This window comes from Diorhabda sublineata, chromosome 2 (assembly GCF_026230105.1).
Source record: "Diorhabda sublineata isolate icDioSubl1.1 chromosome 2, icDioSubl1.1, whole genome shotgun sequence".
NCBI classification, from domain to species: Eukaryota; Metazoa; Arthropoda; class Insecta; order Coleoptera; family Chrysomelidae; genus Diorhabda; species Diorhabda sublineata.
The window spans coordinates 895,595-914,914 of NC_079475.1; the positions used below are offsets into that span (position 1 = coordinate 895,595).

Consider the following 19,320-nt stretch of genomic DNA (forward strand, 5'->3'; position numbering starts at 1 on the left):
CTATACTCTATATTAGATGGCGCTTGTAGGAAATTTCGTAATGATCCCGAAAATAATTCAAATTACAAGTTGCTATGGAAATATCAACATAGATCATAATTTTCTTGGTATCCCATTTTTCGTAATTTCACAATGGATGATATTAAAGAAAATAGTATCCATCATATGACCGTTAAAATTTGTGAAGAATTGAATAAATCTCCACATTATAATAAATTATTTGAGGATATTCAGGTTGTACCATTGATAAATTGATAAAATGTACCTGCTACTACATTATTTATTAATTTAATTCATATTATGTTTGCTTTTGCATGGTTATATATATATATATATATATATATATATATACATATATATATATATATATATATATATATATATATATATATATATATATATATATATATATATATATATATATATATATATATATATATATATTTGAACTTTTGTATAACTAAATATTTATGTGTGTGGTGTGGTTGTAGATATACTATAAAAAAATATAGTTTTCTATACACTACAATACTACAAATGCTGTGAATGTCATTTTGACATAATATTTGGGATAATCTAAGTTTCGAATATACATTTTAGAAATTGGTGATAACACCTAGTGTAAAAGCTGAAGATTTTAAAAATTCTCTTCTGAAAGCGATGCAGGACAACGGTTTGGAAGCTCAATTGAAAAATACCATTTACAGATTTGTTAAGTCTAAGAAGAAAGAAGTAAATAGTTATGATGCTTTTTTCAGGTACTTTCTTTTTACAGATTTATGCAATAATTGAAAGTATTAGCACCTAATATGAAATATGAGTTGTTTCATTTCTGTAAGTAGATTTAATTAGAGTTAACTATACTTAAATCGAAATTACTTTAACGTCTTCGATCTACATATACACTTAGAACACATGCAACGTTTTGAGCCTATTCACAAAATCGCTTCAACGTATTTCAAAGTTCAAATAACGTCGTTGATGCTTGTTTCAAATTGGAATTGGATAAAAACTAGAAGGAATTCAAAAACAATTATTCAAAGTTGGAATTACACCAAAAGTACACGTCAGTTAAATAACTTGATTCACAACTTTGTAAAAACTATTTACTAACGTAAAATATAAGTAAATAAAGTGGTTTCAATAATCTGACCACTATTCTCGATGGATATCAAGACTATTAAGAATACTATATGCGTGTATATGCTCACTTAAATACTAATCCTATTGTAACAAAGTAAGTTAGTAATTTGATAAATTAATGGCACACATGGTCTAAGGACATATGGAATCGCCTAAGTAAGACGTTGGTCCCCGTCATGGGACTTTACGTTAATGGAGCATAAGATAAAAGCCATATTGTATATCTTAATAAATGGTTAACAGATCTTACACGGTTCCCATCAAAAGTGGCGAGATAATTCGCCGTTTTATATCATGTTTACGATTTTTGTTACGACAGAATACATTTTCGAAATATTGAATTTGAATTGAATTGAGTTGGAAGTGAAGAGAGTGTCTCTTAACGTTTGGGTTGTTAAACCACTCGTGGTTCTTGAAAGCGCGAGCCATTGGGGATGTTATAATAGACAAAAAGGTCGACTTGTCGAGGCATTAGCCAGGAATGTGGTTGTTTCCTCATGTTTAGTTCAGCTGAAGATTATTTCCTGATTGTTAAACACGTTATTTCAGTTATTTTCTGCTCTTGAAGGGTTTTCGTGATGCGTGCACACAAATACTTGTTGAGCCTACATAACTTTTTCCTTCAAGAAACCAGGAAAAAACGATTTTTAAACAAAAAAAATATTCCACTAATAGCCTCAACTTTTCTGGAGAGGAAAATTGAAAGTAATAAAGATATTCGAGAAACGACACGATTTAAATTCAAATTCAGAACAATCGATTTATTATTATTACCACCAGCACCTGATGTTCTATTGAGGTGTTCAAAAGTTTGTGTAGCGTGGCCAGTTATGGTTAAACGCAGGGTCAACAACTGATATAGATGTAAATCTAGAAATAAGTCCACTCGACGGTTTGTCAGCAAGTAATACTGATAGAGAAGCTGAAGATATCGATAATGAATGAAAAAAAATTAAGATAGCCTTTTATTGAATGTCGTGGATTATAGCTACGTGGAAAACCATGTAAAAAACGTGCCTGATAAACGATAATATTTTCTGGGAAACTCTTTACGATGTACAAAAATTAGAAATACTACTAGATACATCTCCATTGAAATATAAATATTGATTTGGTACTTTCGATTTCCAGGAAATGCCAAATTCACTGGGACAAACGTATCCACAAATCATTAAATTCTATGTGTAACGAATTGGGTATAAATTTGGCGAAACCACGTATAACAAGTGACAAGGAAGAAATTTCAAATAAATGGACAGAGCTCAGCAATTACGAAGTAAGTAAATAATTATTTATGTAACAAGTGTGTGAAGTAGCCTTTTGTCGACGAATTTGAATCAAAGAAAGTCCTATACACACGAATTGCGTACAATACTTTCTCCACGACCGAAAATTTGATCAAACTACAGAATTTCAATAGTAATCTTTTGTTTTTTTACGCACTAGTGCTAAAATTTCTTGTAATTAATATTTGTATAACAACTATATGTTTTTTCAATCAATTATACATTACTTTAAAGAAAATGATACTCAAAAAACCACGTGTACAACTCGTGGAGAAAGTATATGTATCAGTGGGTGTCTTCCTTAGGTTGATTTCTTGCTTTATATTTTAATAATTTCGTGTCAAAAAAGGCCACTTGGACTAAATGGGCTAGAACAATTAGCTTCATTAGTGAAGACGATGATGTCGATTAAAGAAACGAAAACTGTAACGAAAGTAGTGGAAATGAAGATAAGCTAGATAAAGAACCAAGTATAAGTTCTGGAAGTAACTACTTACCTCTAAAAGAAAAAATTAACAATCTGGCGATTCTATTGATAAATTCGAAACATCTGGTGAACAAGGAATGCAGGGATTCTAGATGGGATGCTAGAAGTGAAGCTTATATTCATTCAAACTGTGGGCTTAGGACATTAGAAGTTAGCCTGAAAAGTACCTGAAATGGTGGCTGGAGCACCTTACAAAGAACTAATCAACAAGAACTCCAAAGGGAACTTAGTTCACACTGGGTAATGACAGATAATTTGTCCCCGTGTGTCAAAAACATTTTTCTCGGATTCTATTTTTGATAATTTTAGAACATACAAATCATATGTTAACTGTAAAGAGTTCCTTAATATGAAGTTAAATCCTCTACAATTCCTCCAGCCACTATATTCATATGAAGTAACAATGAACAGGGAATGCTTTAAAGTCCCCAAATTACAGAGAAAAATGACTGACCCTTCTGGAATAGGTTGTTCTCATAGAAACCTGTGAAACTATTTATGTTGGCACGTATATACCAGTAGACGACGAGTACTGATTTGAATATGTCAAATCTAGCATGGCCCTCTTTAAATTGTGATATTTGAGTTGTTTACAGATACTTGCAACATTTATTTTGGTCAAAAACTGGAATTGACGTGGCCTAAACCAACCGAACAGCTTGCTTCGACTTTTAGTGATGATGCACCATCTCTGAGCCTGCTTTTCGAATTCAATCGTCGATGCTGTGGACATACCATGAGATTGAGGCAAACTTGGGCATTAATTCCACTCGTATACGTTCAATATTACATGACCATTCGACTGCCAAAAAGATTCGTTCGCGTATAATTGGATGATGTTTCAAAAAAAGTTCTTGTTGATTGATGCAGAGATGCAGAGGTGCAGAGATGAAAAAATTCAATGGCGATGATTTAAAATACGTGTAAAAGATCCTGACTGGCGATGAATCATTGCTTTTTGCAAATGGAACCAAAACCAAACAATAATCGACTATATGGGCCTTTCAAGAAGAACTAAATCAAATAAAAGTCATTAGCGCATGAAGAATTTCGAAGAAAATGGTCTCCTGTTTTGTTCAAAATAACTCGACATGTCGCAACCTTAGAATGGTCAATTTTGAAAGGTAAACAAGCATTTGTTTGCCCTAAATGTTCTCCACCTCGACAATGCGAACTCTTACAATCAAAAACGTTTTTGCACAACCAAAATATCGAATGGATGGGACATCCTCCGTAGAGTCCTTGTTTGGAACCCAATGATTTGTTCTAATTCTCGCAGATCGGAAATAAATTGCGAAGTCAACGTTTTTCTACACCTGAAGAAGTGATTGATGCGTTTAAGTCACTTGTTTTGGAGGTACCTCAATTGGAATGGAACAAAATATTCGACGATTGATTCAAATGCTTGCAAAAGTCATTGATCTTAGAGAATATTTTGAAAAAAATTCCCAATTTGTAGGTATTTGCAGCTTTCTAAATGAATCTAAATGGAATATTATTTTGAATGAAAAATGTACAAATTATCAATTTTTTTGATTTTCGAGCTTATTTCGAATAAATTTAGTCATAGTTTTGGGTAAACACAAGTCAACTATTTGAAATTTTTTTTATGTAATGACGAACGAATCCAGGACAAACAAAAAGAACAAGGGGAGTAATCTACCCCAAATAAAAGGATTTGTAGGCACACAAAACGCTAGCCAAAATCCAAAATAATGATATGGAGTGGACCAAAATTGTTATAATAATAATCACACGTATTTCCACGTATTTTTTATGAGATATTTCAATTTTTTTCAGGTGAATATACAAAAATACAGACCAGTTTATGCACCAAAAGATTTCTTGGAAGTGCTGTTAAATTTGAAAGGACCTCCAGACGAGAAATGCACAGAGTACAGTTATATTTTATATTATTATTTTATGAAGCAAAAATAGAAAATTTGATTTGTAAGGATATTCCTTTCCAAAGCCTAGTGATTTTTGAAAATATCGATTGAACATCGAAAAATAATTAATGCAACAGTCATGTACAAAAACCAATTACTCATTGTCGTCAGTAGAATGAGATATTAAGCCATTAAAGCCCCAATTATTTTTCTTAAACAAAAATTATTGCTTATAAATATTATTCATGATGCCCCCCTTAACAGAAAATAATCGATTTATTGCAAAAAAAATTCTTCGGGGGCCAAATTAAGGACAGTCGTCCTTTGAGGACACAGGGTTAGTGTAATTTGTAATCATTTGCAATTTACTGTTTCTGAAACTTTTATTCATTATTTGCAAATTTCTTGAGCTAAAATAATCATTACTTTTATTTACTTATAATTTTTATTATGGTACGTACTATAGAAATTTTGTAATAATCTCGTTTGCTGGAAAAAAATTTTGATTTCTTCAATTATAACGCAGTAGTCGTCTTTTATCTTCACTTCCTTTGCATTTATTTTTACTTGCTGTATACGAGGATGGTTCCAAAAGCACCTGGCCCAATAAAGAAGACACAAAAATTTTGAAAAAAAAAATATATTTGTATTATAACGTAATATCCTTTCAGCTAGCAGTGATGTTCTATGAATTCGATACCCTTTTTATAATAAAAATCAAAATAGCCATTAACTACCGAGATCACCTCTTCATTGTCAAAAAATCTTTAACCGCTGAGCCGTTTTTTCAAGTCTCGGAACAGAAAATGCTCCGAGGGGGTAACTTAAACTTCAATTCATTACTTTTGGGCACTGACGGATGTTTCAGCTGGTGCATTGTCTTGATGAAACAACACTTTCTTCTTAGTCAAATGCGGTCATTTTTACTTGATTATTCAGTTCAAACGTCGAAATATGTTCGCATAATACTTGTCAATAAAAAATATCTCACACGCATTTAAAAAATCGACGCTATGACCTTACCTGCTGATGGTACGGTCTTTGTCTTTTTCGGAGCCGGTTCACCCTTTTCAGTCCACTGTTTTGATTGTTCTTTTGTTCCGGGTATGAAATGATGTACCCATGTTCCATTCATGGTTATGAAACGTCTCAAAAATGCCGTAAACCATCTTCACGACGCTGGTTTTGTTCCATCATCCAGTGGATTTTCTTCAACATTTCTGGAGTCATCACCTCATTTGGTCGACCACAGCGCTGCTGGTATTCGCAGGTCGTACAGCTTCCTTTAAACTCTGCTGTCCAATATTTTACAATTGATAACTAAGGAGAAACCTCACCCAGAGTAAAATCTAGTTCAGCTTCTACGTATATTGGTTGAGCTAAGGCTGCCCGTTAACTATTGATGGCATTTCAAGCAACTACCACCATCTCTAGGTCAGATCAGGTACTTCTCAGATCATCCTCATACTAAGGATCCAATTTACGTTCTATTTTATCAAATTTTCAATTTATCAATGTAAATCTGATACAATCGCTGAAGATAATTCTTCATCGTCACAGTTTTCTTCGTCTGTCAATTCCTCTACTTCAGTGAGCAAAGCAATTACTGTTCACTTTCAGTCTCTGAAGACGATACCTTGGTTATCGAAACGCGCGTTAGACGTAGTGGTAATGTAAACAGTTTGTTCAGTATTCCTCTTCCTGAATATTCTCATCGCTATTTAACAAAACGTAGACTCATCAGAAAACAGAATTGTCTCTGCTATGTATTATGGGATCAGAACTATGAGATGTAGAGTCTTGTAGAAAATATCTTCTACGTATTGTGCAGAGTTTATGTAAACAATCTACAATCGTAAAAAACGTTCGCACAGATTAATAAGAACCTTTCTCACCCTTATTTCCCTTGTTTTTAGGGGAAATTCAGGTTGGCAGTTCAGCCAAATTCCACTAAAAGTGAAAAATTTAGGAGATTTAGTGAGTAATATTTTTTTATAAATAATTTATTTCTTTAATTTCTTAGACCTTTTGATATGTTTATATTTCTAAATATTGTTTATTTTAGGTCTCTTTTCATTTAAAATTAGTTTATAATTTTTTGGAATATAGACTGAAAGAAGTCGTAACGTCAAATTTTTATGTGTTTTTAAAAAATTATAAAAGAAACTAATTTTAAATGAAAAGAGACCTAAAATCAAAAAATTTACCAGCATAATTAATTTATTTGGTACAAGGGATCATTGGAAATGTTTAAGAACAATTTGTATATGAAAAAAATCATAAAATAGATTTACAAAGTTCGATTTTTTTATACGTTTCATGAAACAAATTTTGCATATGAAATAAATTTGATTGCTTGGGGGCTCTGACAGATACTTGACAATGGTACCTTCTTCTTAGATGTTTTTGCTTTTCCTTTTTCGATTCCTTTTGTTGAGGTGTACATTGAGGTCTGCATTGGAAATAATAATAAAATTGCTGGCAGCATTCTGTCCTCTTTCCAATCCTGTGTGATGAGTTTCCTGTTGCATAAACATCTTAAAATAGAGATAAACAGCTTCAACATCTTCAAATAGTGCAGTATGTGGATACTAAACTTTGTTTTGACTGACAGTACTTAAACATAAACGAGAGTTGCTGAGTCTCAGACCCAATTGCTTTCTCTTGGTTGGTATGTGATTCCTCCAGGTTAGTCGTCAGTCCAGATGAATTCCAAGGTATTCTGCACTCTCTTTTTGCTCCAAAATATTACAGTTGGACAGGTTCCTCTACCTTGGGTGTAGATAACATGAACAACTTTATTTTCATTCACTTTTCTTCTATAAGTTTCTAGTCAGAAGAAAATGGCGTCCAAATATGACTCCAAGATATGAGAGGACATAGCTGGATCCTGGCGAGAAGGTAGCGCAGCAGTCACATCTAATTATGTTGTGTATGGGGATATCAGTAATGTACCTAAGATAGAGGATTGGGCCAAGTGCACTTCCCTGTGGAACTCCTGACACAATTGGATGTGCAGTGGTGATGTAATTTTGGGTTTTTAGGGTTTAGGAAAAGTTGCACGAAAAGTTTTCGAAACTAATCAACAATCAACTGTATGGGTTTTCCAAGACGAGCCAAATTCAACAAAAATTGATTTTATTGATTTCTGTTATAGAGAAGTTTTTATTCGGAGTTGTCCAGAGGGGAGCACATATTGACAGCTACAAATTCTCTAATTATGACAAGTAGCTTCGCACTTTTCGAAGAAGAAAGAATAAGTTTGGGAGAGAAAGTACTTTCAAAAAATTACGCACCAATCGCGCAGGAATTTTTGAAGAAAGGTTGTCCAAGATGCTTACGAGCCAAAATGTGGACTTTATTATTAGGATCCGATGTTAGAGACTATGTTAGTATTTTATTCCATTTTCTTAACATTATGAATTGATAATTTAGTAGATCATTGGTTGGTCATTTTTTCCTGTATGTTCGAGTGGTGCCTACAGTGAGGAGATGACTGTGGATATTGATCTTGAACTTCTGCCATACAAAAGGCACTTCAATGTAGAGAAGATTCGAAAATTTCCAAATGCACGACTTTTGAAAATAAAAAAACCAAGCAGGACTGGATACTAATACTAATACTAGTACTAATTCCAATACCAATACCAATACCAATACCAATACCAATACCAATACCAATACCAATACCAATACCAATACCAATACCAATACCAATACCAATACCAATACCAATACCAATACCAATACCAATACCAATACCAATACCAATACCAATACCAATACCAATACCAATACCAATACCAATACCAATACCAATACCAATACCAATACCAATACCAATACCAATACCAATACCAATACCAATACCAATACCAATACCAATACCAATACCAATACCAATACCAATACCGATACTAATACTAATCCTAATTTTGATATTTGTTTTGATTTATGGCACAAGATTGAAACAACCTTTAGCCACAAAATTAAACTTGTTGCGTTGGCATGGATTTAAAGCCGTTTAGGCTAGTCTATAAACTTCAATAAGTCGATGGGACACATTATTTGGGAATAGGGGGTAAATGATACATAAATGAAAAATATTAATTAACCAATATTTTTAAGGAGCTGAAGTATTTTCAGATGTTGAAAGATCACGTACTTCAGTATGATTTAATGATAGATAAATTGATAATTAAAGATATCACTTTGACTGCTTCAAACGATGATCAATATTTCGTGTTTGAGGATGTACTCTTCCAAGTAAGTTGTATTTCAATGGTTATTTTCCGTTCATTTTCATATTTTTTTCCAATATTATGGAAGGTAGCTCAAATTATAACTCAGTAGTTTTAATATAAAGTTTAAGAGTTTAAAAATAGGTCGTGATGATACAAGATCAAAATGGCTGCGTAAACAAACGATTATTTCAAAGTGATCATCTCGAAAACCAAGATGCTGTCGTCAACCGGATAGACAATATGGTAAAGTGCTGTGTGGGAACTATAAAAACAGAAAACAAAAAAAACGCTGATGAAGTTCTGGTCTGATGTGCGATTTCAGCAAGAGCGACATTCAGATCTTACATGGGTCTGCAAGCAGAAAAGCTGAAGATTCTAACAGTTACATTGACAACTGCCCCAATAGATAAGTTGATTTGGTATGTCATCATCAAGTTGGGGAAGATATGATGTTTTGGACGGACTCATCATCATGCTGTTATACCTACAACGGAAATCATAATTGGTTACATCAAAATATATATTTTGTAAGAAACGTAACCTCACTAATTTATATCAGACCCGTTTAATTTCTAAGCACTTATCCCGTAAAGTGTATGATAGAGAGTGGCAAGGTGAAAATGAGGAATTGCGAGGGGGAATTTTTAGAAAAATGTGCAAAAATTAGTTAGATTTTTGCCCCAAAACTATTGGGACATACTTTACTGACATCAAAGCGAGCTGGAGAAGTAAAATCTTATAAACTGATCAGTATTTCATCAACCACGTTCAAACTACTTGGAAAATTATTACTAGAAAAGCTAGAACTAACTCTGAGGGCTAAATAATGAATATCTGATCATTTGTTTGGCTTCAGACCACAGCAAATTACCATAGAAAAATTACATCGAATTACCAAAAGAAAAAACCATTTGAAAATGGAGAATACTATTCTGCAGTCTTTCTAGACATAGCACAAGTGTTTGAAAAGATCTGGAATTATGATTTACTATACAGGGTGATCCTACACTACTATATGAAGATCAGAAGCAGTTTATGCCCAATGGTTAATAATCCGTTACTTTTATCGAGACAACCTGTAGATAGTAGAATTATTTATCCCGTCAAATACGTAATCACCGATGTATAATTTAAAAAATATACTTAAATATCAATTCTGATTTCGCAACTTTGAATGGTTATAACTCACATCATCTACTCACTTCCCAATTGATTGAATCAATTTCCGGAACACCCTATATAAGATCAGAAGAAACTTCCCAGATCAGTATTATCTTATCCTGAAATCCTATCTATAGGTTGGACAATCAAAATTTGACTTCCGTTTCGAGAAATAGATCAGTTAATTCATATCCAATGTCATGTGTTTTGAAACTTCTTTCATTTTTCGTGATATACGACCAGTAATGCTCGAAAAAGAGGCAAAGACAATGGACTGTGTCAATAACATCGCCAGTATAATTATTTTCGGAATAACTTCAGATCAAATGCTAAATTTATTTCCATCCATGTTAGTGTAAAAAAAAATAAAATAAGTTGAAATTTTTGTAGGTTATGTTGTGTTTTTCACGAGATTCGGAAGTTTTGAAAAATCTTCCGAGTCAACCATCTTTTATGCAAGTTGTCGTTAAAGGAAAAACAGGAGCTTCTGAAAATAACACTACCACCATAGTGTTTCCTCCAAGTGGAGTTATTCCTTTTCACGGGTTCTCAATGTACGGTATGTTTTTATATTTTAAAATAATCACTCTAAAAGAAAATAAAAGAGTACTCGGCCACCAGATCGACAAAAACTAATGTATCTGTCACAATATGCGAGGATGGTCACAGAAGTACCTACCTGGCCCAACAAAAATTTTGGAAAACTTTATTTTCAACGTAATCTCCTTTTAGCTCCTTACACTTTTCCCAGCCGTGTTCAATAAAATCGATACCCTTTATATAATAACTCAAACTTATTAAACATCATCTCTTCATTTCTAGAAAATCTTTGACCACCGAGCTATTTTTTCAAGTCTGGGAAGAGAAAATGCTCCGAAGGGGTTAAATCTGTCGAAAAGGGTGCATAATCTAGTAATTCAAGCTTTAATTTATCAACTTTGGCCATTCCAATAACGGATGTGTGAGCTGATGCATTGTCTTGATGAAACAACACTTTCTTCTTCTTCGAATAACATCTATTGAAGACGATTAAGGTCGATAGTCATTTTTTGTTGACGTGGATTGAAGTCGAATCAAATCAATTCTTATATATTCATGTAAATTGGCATCTACTTTTGTCATATATTGCCGATTATCATCCATAAAAGCCGATTGAGGTCGATTCTCGATTTCTGATATCTAATGACGTCATTTGTGGTCGTTTAAACTCTTCTGCCCAATATTTTACTGTTGATTGATGTCCATTGACGTGGATTGAAGTCGAATCAAATCAATTCTTATATATTCATGTTAATTGGCATCTACTTTTGTCAGATATTGTCGATTATCATCCATTGAAGCCAATTGAGGTCGATTGTCGATTTCTGATATCTGCAGAAGCTTTTTTTGAGCGTGCTTTAAATTATGCGGTATCCAATGTTTACCATTAAAAATGTCAAAAATTATGATGGTAATATCAAATGTGACATTTCACGTCAACGTCACCATATTTCAAAACTTAAGTAGCAACCCTCGTATTATTTTTTCAGCTGCCCCATTCTGTTACATCTACGACAATCCAGTGGATTTATATTTTTCATTTAGAGCTTTCTACTTGAGGTATTGGCACAGACTGCATCGTGTTTGTGGGAATTCGCAAGGAATAGTTTCACTTTGCTTGCAATTCGAAAAGTTGTTGCAATGTTTCGATCCCCTGTTATGGAACCATTTCAAAAAATACAACATACCACCGTAAGTAATTAGAATAAGAAAAATTTAAGTTTCAATAATAAAATTATATAATATAATTCTATTAATGACATTACGACTAGTTAAAAGAAAATACGTTGAATATATTATTTACCCCCAATTACTGAAACGGAGGCTCTAAACCACTCTATTCTCTAGGCAAATCTACTGATACTTCATTGGTACTACTGATAAAGTAAGGTTAGAATGCTGTGACGAACAAACACAACGTAATATGTGCAGTTTTAGACATAGAAAGTGTTTTTGGCAATACTTTTTAAGAGGCCGTTGAAAAAGCAGTTAAAAAATGAGTAGAGGTCACAACTTCAAATAAAAGAACAGCATAACACCATTATATAAGCTCAACAAGATGTCTCCAAGAAAGAGTTGCATCCCCACTTATATGGATCTTGGTAGTGGAAGAAATCTTATGTGGACCGAAGTTGATGACATAATGATTTATACAAAGAGATTTTCGCAAAAGAATCGATTATACTAGAATGTAGTATCAATCATTGGTTCGAAATATCAACCCAGTAACCTTCCTCAAGAAGAAAAGACTCAATCTTAAGCCAATCAATTTGGAGTGGTACTTCATTGAGTGTAAAAAAGAGGACAGGGACTCACTTTAGATATAAAACTCTTCTGGAACATAAGTAAGAGATAACCAGCATGTATATATTTCGCTGAAACGAATCTTGCAACTTCAAGAACATGATGTGGATGTCAAACGTTAATAAAACCAAGCATCACGTATTGGGCAGTGATCTGATGTCCTAGAAATGGTTCTGAAGCCGCGAGGATCGATCTTCCGAAGTTGCAAAGAATGACCTGTTCATGTACAACAGGAGTCATGAGATCATGACCAATGCTTCAATCAGAAGTGATACTAAATCTTCACTCGAATTGTAAGAAGGCGGTGACTAAATCTTAGGACGAAACACAGCTTTGAGAAAGAGTTTATCTCAAAACTATAAATATTATGAGTGAGATCCAAAGATCAGATTATAAATAAACAGAAATACCATGAAATGGAGTACGATTGGCTCCGAAATGATATAGGACTGTACCAAGTATTTATTCAAACAGAAATATTTGCAATCGATTTGCAATCGGTTAAGTTCAATTTTGAGAAGAATCATCGTCGAAAGGATATTATCATTTTTTCCCACCAAGCAGCCATTAATGACTTCTTGTACAGTTCTTTTTGAGTATACAACATGACAAATTAACTAATGGAAAGTAACAAATGATACTGAACACACTGTTTTCACTATCATTACATCAACACTCACAATTACACTGTCTGACTTCTTGCGTTTCGATAACCAAGTTATCATCTTCAAAAGTTGAAGATAAACAATTAACTTGACTGAATTTTCATTGAATCCAGTGAGAATAGCTCCTTGGAGAGAATCTTTACATTTATTCCTTGATAACTAAACTAAAGATTGGCTCTTTGTCCCCATTCAAGGTTTTCTTACATTTAGTAATGCTCTCAAATTCATCCAACATCCGCTGGATTTAATTTTCGCGGGAGAAGGTTTATCAGTAGGAAAATTTATTAATATTTTATTTATTTTATTATTTATTTATTATAAGTTAATAGTTTACCTTCAGTCTCTGAGTATGATAAATTAGTTATCGAAACGCGCGTCAGACAGTGTAATTGTGAGTTTTGTAGTGATGGATAATTTCCATTTCCATTTCTATTGGTTTTAGATTGAGGTTGGTCATAAAATGGATAATGCGCGCATTCAGCGGCCATCTTCCTCCAGAGCAGCTCCTTTCGTTATGGGATTTGGTATTAGCATACGACTCACTAGAAATTGTATCACTTTTAGCAGTCGCCATATTGATATTTCGCAGGGACAATTTAATGAAAGTATCTACATTACAAAATATCGAAGCCGTACTAGCGGATCTTTCGAGCATAGCGGTTGTACCGTTATTGCAAATGGCGCTTATGAAGGACGTTTAAAACGTGATATGATATCTTAATGTTGATTGTGAGCGAAAATGCAGGAATATTTTTTAGATCACACTGTAGCTAAGAATCATATTTTTTCAATCATTTCATTGTAATTTGCTTGCTTTTTTATACATGCGAATGTAAAATTATTTATAATCATCTAAAATTTCATTTTATTCAGAAAAATATAGACAAAGATTTTTATTTTATTATTATTCAATTACTCCTCCACAGCTTTCGAGAAACATTTTCGTCTTCAGACACTGACGGTGAACTGAGAATAGAGAAGGTAAACTGAGTTTACTTTTCCAGCCTCTGAAGACGAGAACTTGGTTATAGAAACGCGCGTCGGACTCAAACAGTGTAATTGTGAGTGTTGGTGTAGCTGTAGTCTAAATAGTATGTTCGGTATGAATATCACCAAGCAATATCATTGCTTCTTGATGAAAAAAATTCTATACAAGCTCAGCAATGTCTTGGAAAGTGTCATCCATACTCTGCTCATTGCTGAATTTAAATGATGGTGAACGTTCTGGTTGTCGTTATTCCAGAAAACACCAACAAAGTCGTAGTGTTCAGAATTAAGCATGAAGATTTGACCATGAGAAAGCTTTTTACAAATTGGTTGACGCGTTTATTCGCAGCCGATCAAAAACAACAATGTGCTGATGATTCAGACTTCAGAGGACTTGGCTCTGGAATCAAAACAATCATCATCTTAGTGGACCGCAGTCGGTGAACCACGTCCAAAGGTACAACAGTCAATAGCGAATACTACATTGTTGTTGGATCGTTTGAATGCAAAAATCAAGGAAAAACGGCCTCATATGTTGAAGAAAAAACTACTATTCCACCAAGACAATGTACCGATTCACAAGTCGATGGCAACGATAGTTAAATTGAACGAATTGCTTTCTAATCCACCGTATAGTTCAGATTTGGCTTCCAGCTGTAGCCTACTATGAGGCAAAAGTCAAATCCTTTTACAAGTTCAGCATCGAGAAGTTTAAAAAGCGTTGGACTGATTGTATTCCTCTCGAATTAGATTACATTGATGAATTAAATCGACTTTTGACCAAAAAAATGTTTTTCTTACTTAATCGCATGACTTATTGAGTGATGTCTTATATCCAGATTTTTAAACTTTGTAAGTTTGTTAATATCAATCCTATCGACTTGAAATAAACACCATTATTCTTGTAAAATGAAATTGTATTTATTTGCGTTATAAAAGAAAATCGGCAGTTGTAATATTGATATTAATATTGTTTCTTTACTAATCGTACAGTCTGTAGCCTTGCGATTTATTTATGGTTATCGCAAACTCCAGACGTACCGGAAATTGTAAACCTTCAAAATCGAATGGTATACCAGGGATCAAGACATCCTTTTCTTTGTATTATTATTGTTCCCTCAGTGACTTTATTTATTAGTTCCTCGACATCTCTATTTTTCGCCGCGAATATTGCTCGTTCGCCCAGCAAATTATGGTTATTGAACTGTTGCGCTGAAGAAGCTTCTCTTTTCAGTCTGTGATGTGACAGAAATCTGTGGGTAATGTGATATCCACCGTGATGTCCAACAACTCCTTTGTAAAGTGTCATTATCACAAAGGATCAGCGATGTAAGGAAATTTCTTGCGCACGTAGCGGTAATCGTCATTCACAAAGATAGAAGGATGCGCTCGTTGGTTCGATCGAGGATCGATCGATCGACATATTAGGCGGTTGTCAAATGTCAAATAGCAAATGTCAAATAATTCAAGACCAAAATCAGCCAAATAGGTCCAGCCGTTCTCGTTTTTAAGCGAGACTAACGAACGGCAATTTAGTTTTATATATACAGATGGTATACGATGTAAATTCCTCTTTACTGTGTTTATATTATAACAGAAATCTAATGTTGTCATGTTTTAATGCCACAAGCGCTACATCATATGAAATTATTTAATCAAAAGTTTGTTTTTCTACGGACCTACATAGAAATTAACTAACACATTATGTAATATTTAGTTTCTTAAAGATGCAATTATTATCTGAAATAATTGCTGATAGAATAGGGGAGTGGTTGTGCTTGTTATTTAAATATTTAAAGGGGCGTTAATCGTAATATCTTGTAGGTTCTGAGAATCGTCAGCTCTATGTATGTATGAATAAATACAATATTCATATTGAATCAAAATGCCGTTTGTAGATGTCAGAGAGATCGTGAACCACAACATAAAAATCGTAACATTTTTAGGAATAATACCTCGAAAAATGGAACTTACGAAAAGTTTTTTTCTACATCTTTTACGTGTAATAATAACAGGTAGATTTTATTATAATAGTAGAAATTATGAATAATAAAACTTATTTCGCTATATGATGTTGACACGAAATCTGATGGTCACAATAATAATGATTCTTTTATCTATCGAAATCAATTTAATAAATAAAAATTTCATAATTCTCAACCATAAGTTGTATGGAACACTAAAAACAGGTTTGGACAGCCCAAAAGCCCTCCGTATTATAGATAACATAGTCGTATCATAAAATTTTGTTCAAATTGTACCTATTTAATAATATTGGTTGAAAATTTTTCTTCTTCTTCTTCTTCTTATTTTAAGACTGTGTCTTGTGTTTTCAAAGAGACAGCCTAAGTTGTGACTGCGAGGACCAGCTCTCATACCAGCGCTTTGGTGGTCTTCCAGGCGGTTTACTTGTATTGGGTCTCTCTTCCTTTGCGATTTTCGCCAGTCTATCGTTGTTCATTCTATTGACATGATCTCTCCATGCTCTTCTTCTAGTTCTGGCCCATCTCACTATATCCGGAACGTCACACATTCTTCTGATTTCATTGCTCCTTATTCTGTCTCTTAGTGTTTTCCCTTTGATTGAGCGTAATGTCTTCATCTCGGTTGTTCTAAGAATCAGTTTAGTAGTTGCAGTCTCCGCCCTCGTTTCTATGGCGTATATCATTACTGGTCTGACACAAGTTTTATATATCCGTGTTTTGCTTTCGATACTTGAAAATTTATTCCTCCATATCACGGTTCGAAGGAATCCTGATATCCTAGATGCTGCTGTTGTTTGCGTTTTGACTTCTTGTTTCAAGTTCCTATTGCTCGTGATGTTAACCCCTAAATATTTAAAAGACATAACCTGTTCTACACTTTTATTATAAATTGCCAGTTTGCATCTTCTTGGTTCTCTCGCTATTGTCAAGGATTGTGTCTTTTGTTTCGATATGATCATATTGAATTCTCCTGCAACTGTTTCAAATCTGTGTAGCAGTTTTTGCAGATTATCCTCATCTTCAGATATCACAACCGCGTCATCAGCGTAGCAAACTATCTTAAACTCATGTTTTCCCATTCTGTATCCTCTGCCTGCCGTTTTGACTTCTTTTATGATTTCGTCCATTATAATGTTGAAGAGTATTGGGCTGAGACTATCTCCTTGTCTGATCCCTGTTGATACTGGCATTTTACTGGAGAGTTCGTTGTTTACTCTTACATATGTGCTATTTCCGTTGTTCATGTCCCGAATTATCTCTATTGTCCTTTGGTTTACGCCTCGTTTTTTTAGTAGCTCAATAACGTCATGTAATCTCACTCTGTCAAATGCTTTTGTTAAATCTATGAAGCACATAAACGCGGTTTTATTGTACTATATGGCCTTTTCGGCAATCTGTCTTAAGATGAATATAGCGTCTATGGTTGATCTATTTTTTCTAAATCCCTGTTGTTCTTCGCTCATGCCGCTACTTGAGATTTCTTCTGCAATAATTTTTGATAGTAATTTTGAAGTCGTGCTTAGGAGGCTGATCCCTCTATAATTATTTGGATCTTTCTTTTCCCCTTTTTAAAGACGGGGATCGTTATGCTTACTTTCCATTCCTCTGGTACTTTTCTCTGGTCGTATATCTTGTTGAACATGACATGCATTTGGTCTATTAATTCATTGCCACCATATTTAAGAAGCTCGTTATTAATGTTATCCAGCCCTGGTGATTTCCTATTTTTCATCTTGCGCATTGTTGCTCCAATTTTGTCTTTTGATATTAATTGTTGTTGGATGTCTTCTCCTTCCTCAGATATATTTTCTTGTTTCTGTTCTGTGGATTGGCTTGTTATTATGTCACCGTAGAGTTCATGGAAATACCTTTCCCATTCTTTTTACGTTATTGTTTTCGTGTGGATGTATTCATTGATTGGTCTTTTGATGTTCCTTATCATATTCCAGATCTTTTTTTGTCCCCCATATAAGTCGTTTTCCATGTCTGATGAGTATTTCTCCCAGAATTGTCTCTTAATCGTTTGTATTTCCATATTTGTCCTATTCCTCACGACTTTGTAATCAGCATATGTAATTGTTTGAATTCTATATAGAAGATATGCTTTCCTTTTTTCTTTCGCAAGTGATTTGATTTCGTGTGTGAACCATGGTTTCGTGTTGGGCTTTCCGTTTAGGTTCACCTTTCGTTTGCCTAATGCCTCTTCTGCAGCTGTCCTTATATTAGTACTTAATCTTTTCCATGCTAGTTCTACGGTATCATCTTTCAAGATCTTGTTTTCATTTATTGCCTTCCTTAGTCTTTGCTGGTAGAGGTATTTTGTGGTATCATCGCTAAGGCTTTCTATGTTCAGCTTTTCTGTCACTTTCGGTTTGTTCTGGATTTTCCTTTGTAAGGAGTTCCGCATTAGGGCTAGCACTATATGGTGGTTAGTCCCTGTGTTTACTGAGGTTAATGTTCTGACATCTAATATTTTTGAGGGATGAATATTTCTGTTTGTAATAATGTAGTCTATAATCGATTTATGTCCTCTTGTGTTCTCGAACGTATACTTGTGCTGTTGTTTATGGGGATAAAACGTGTTGTTAATGCGTAGTTCATTATGTGCACAGAATTGTATGAGTTGTTCTCCATTGCTGTTGAGTGTTTCTTCGTTAAACCGATTCTTAATTCCACTAATAACCTCGTTACCAATCCTTCCATTAAAATCTCCCAGTATCATAATTTCGTCTTGCTTAGGTATTGTGATCTGCAGTTCATCATAGAATGAGTCTGTTTCTTCTTGACTTTTACTCGTATCAGGAGCATACACGCTTAATATATGGGTTTTAGTTGTTTCTGTAAATTTAAACGTGGTTTGTAGCAGTCTGTCGCTTATATACTTTATGTCTATTATGTTTTTGTCGTATTTCTCGAGCACTAATAGGCCTTACTCCCGATGCTGCTCTTTCATCTTTTGGTTTCCCATTATATATCAATGTATACTATATATACTCCGCGATTCTAAAGTTGGCAGCTCCTTTCTTTTTCGTCTCAGACAAGGCACATATGTCTATTTTATGTTTCTTAAGCTCTATTATGGTTTCTTGGTCTTTGTTAGCAATTGATGTAACATTCCAGGTGGCTATTC

General features: G+C 33.9%; 2 protein-coding genes across 2 annotated transcripts; one reads left to right on the plus strand and one right to left on the minus strand.

Moving 5' to 3' along the window:
* The first annotated feature begins 132 nt into the window (after positions 1-132).
* Positions 133-13,919, plus strand: LOC130453098 (TBC1 domain family member 19). Its single transcript, XM_056792695.1, has 10 exons — positions 133-234; positions 601-758; positions 2,275-2,419; positions 4,717-4,811; positions 6,722-6,782; positions 7,963-8,193; positions 8,934-9,071; positions 10,601-10,769; positions 11,740-11,941; positions 13,661-13,919. Exons 1-10 carry the CDS (start codon positions 133-135, stop codon positions 13,917-13,919), a joined length of 1,560 nt encoding a protein of 519 aa, XP_056648673.1.
* A 4,153-nt stretch (positions 13,920-18,072) lies between these two features.
* On the minus strand, positions 18,073-18,912 carry LOC130453099 (uncharacterized). The gene has a single exon (XM_056792696.1). The coding sequence runs from the start codon at positions 18,910-18,912 to the stop codon at positions 18,073-18,075; it is 840 nt and encodes a 279-aa protein (XP_056648674.1).
* Positions 18,913-19,320: the final 408 nt, after the last annotated feature.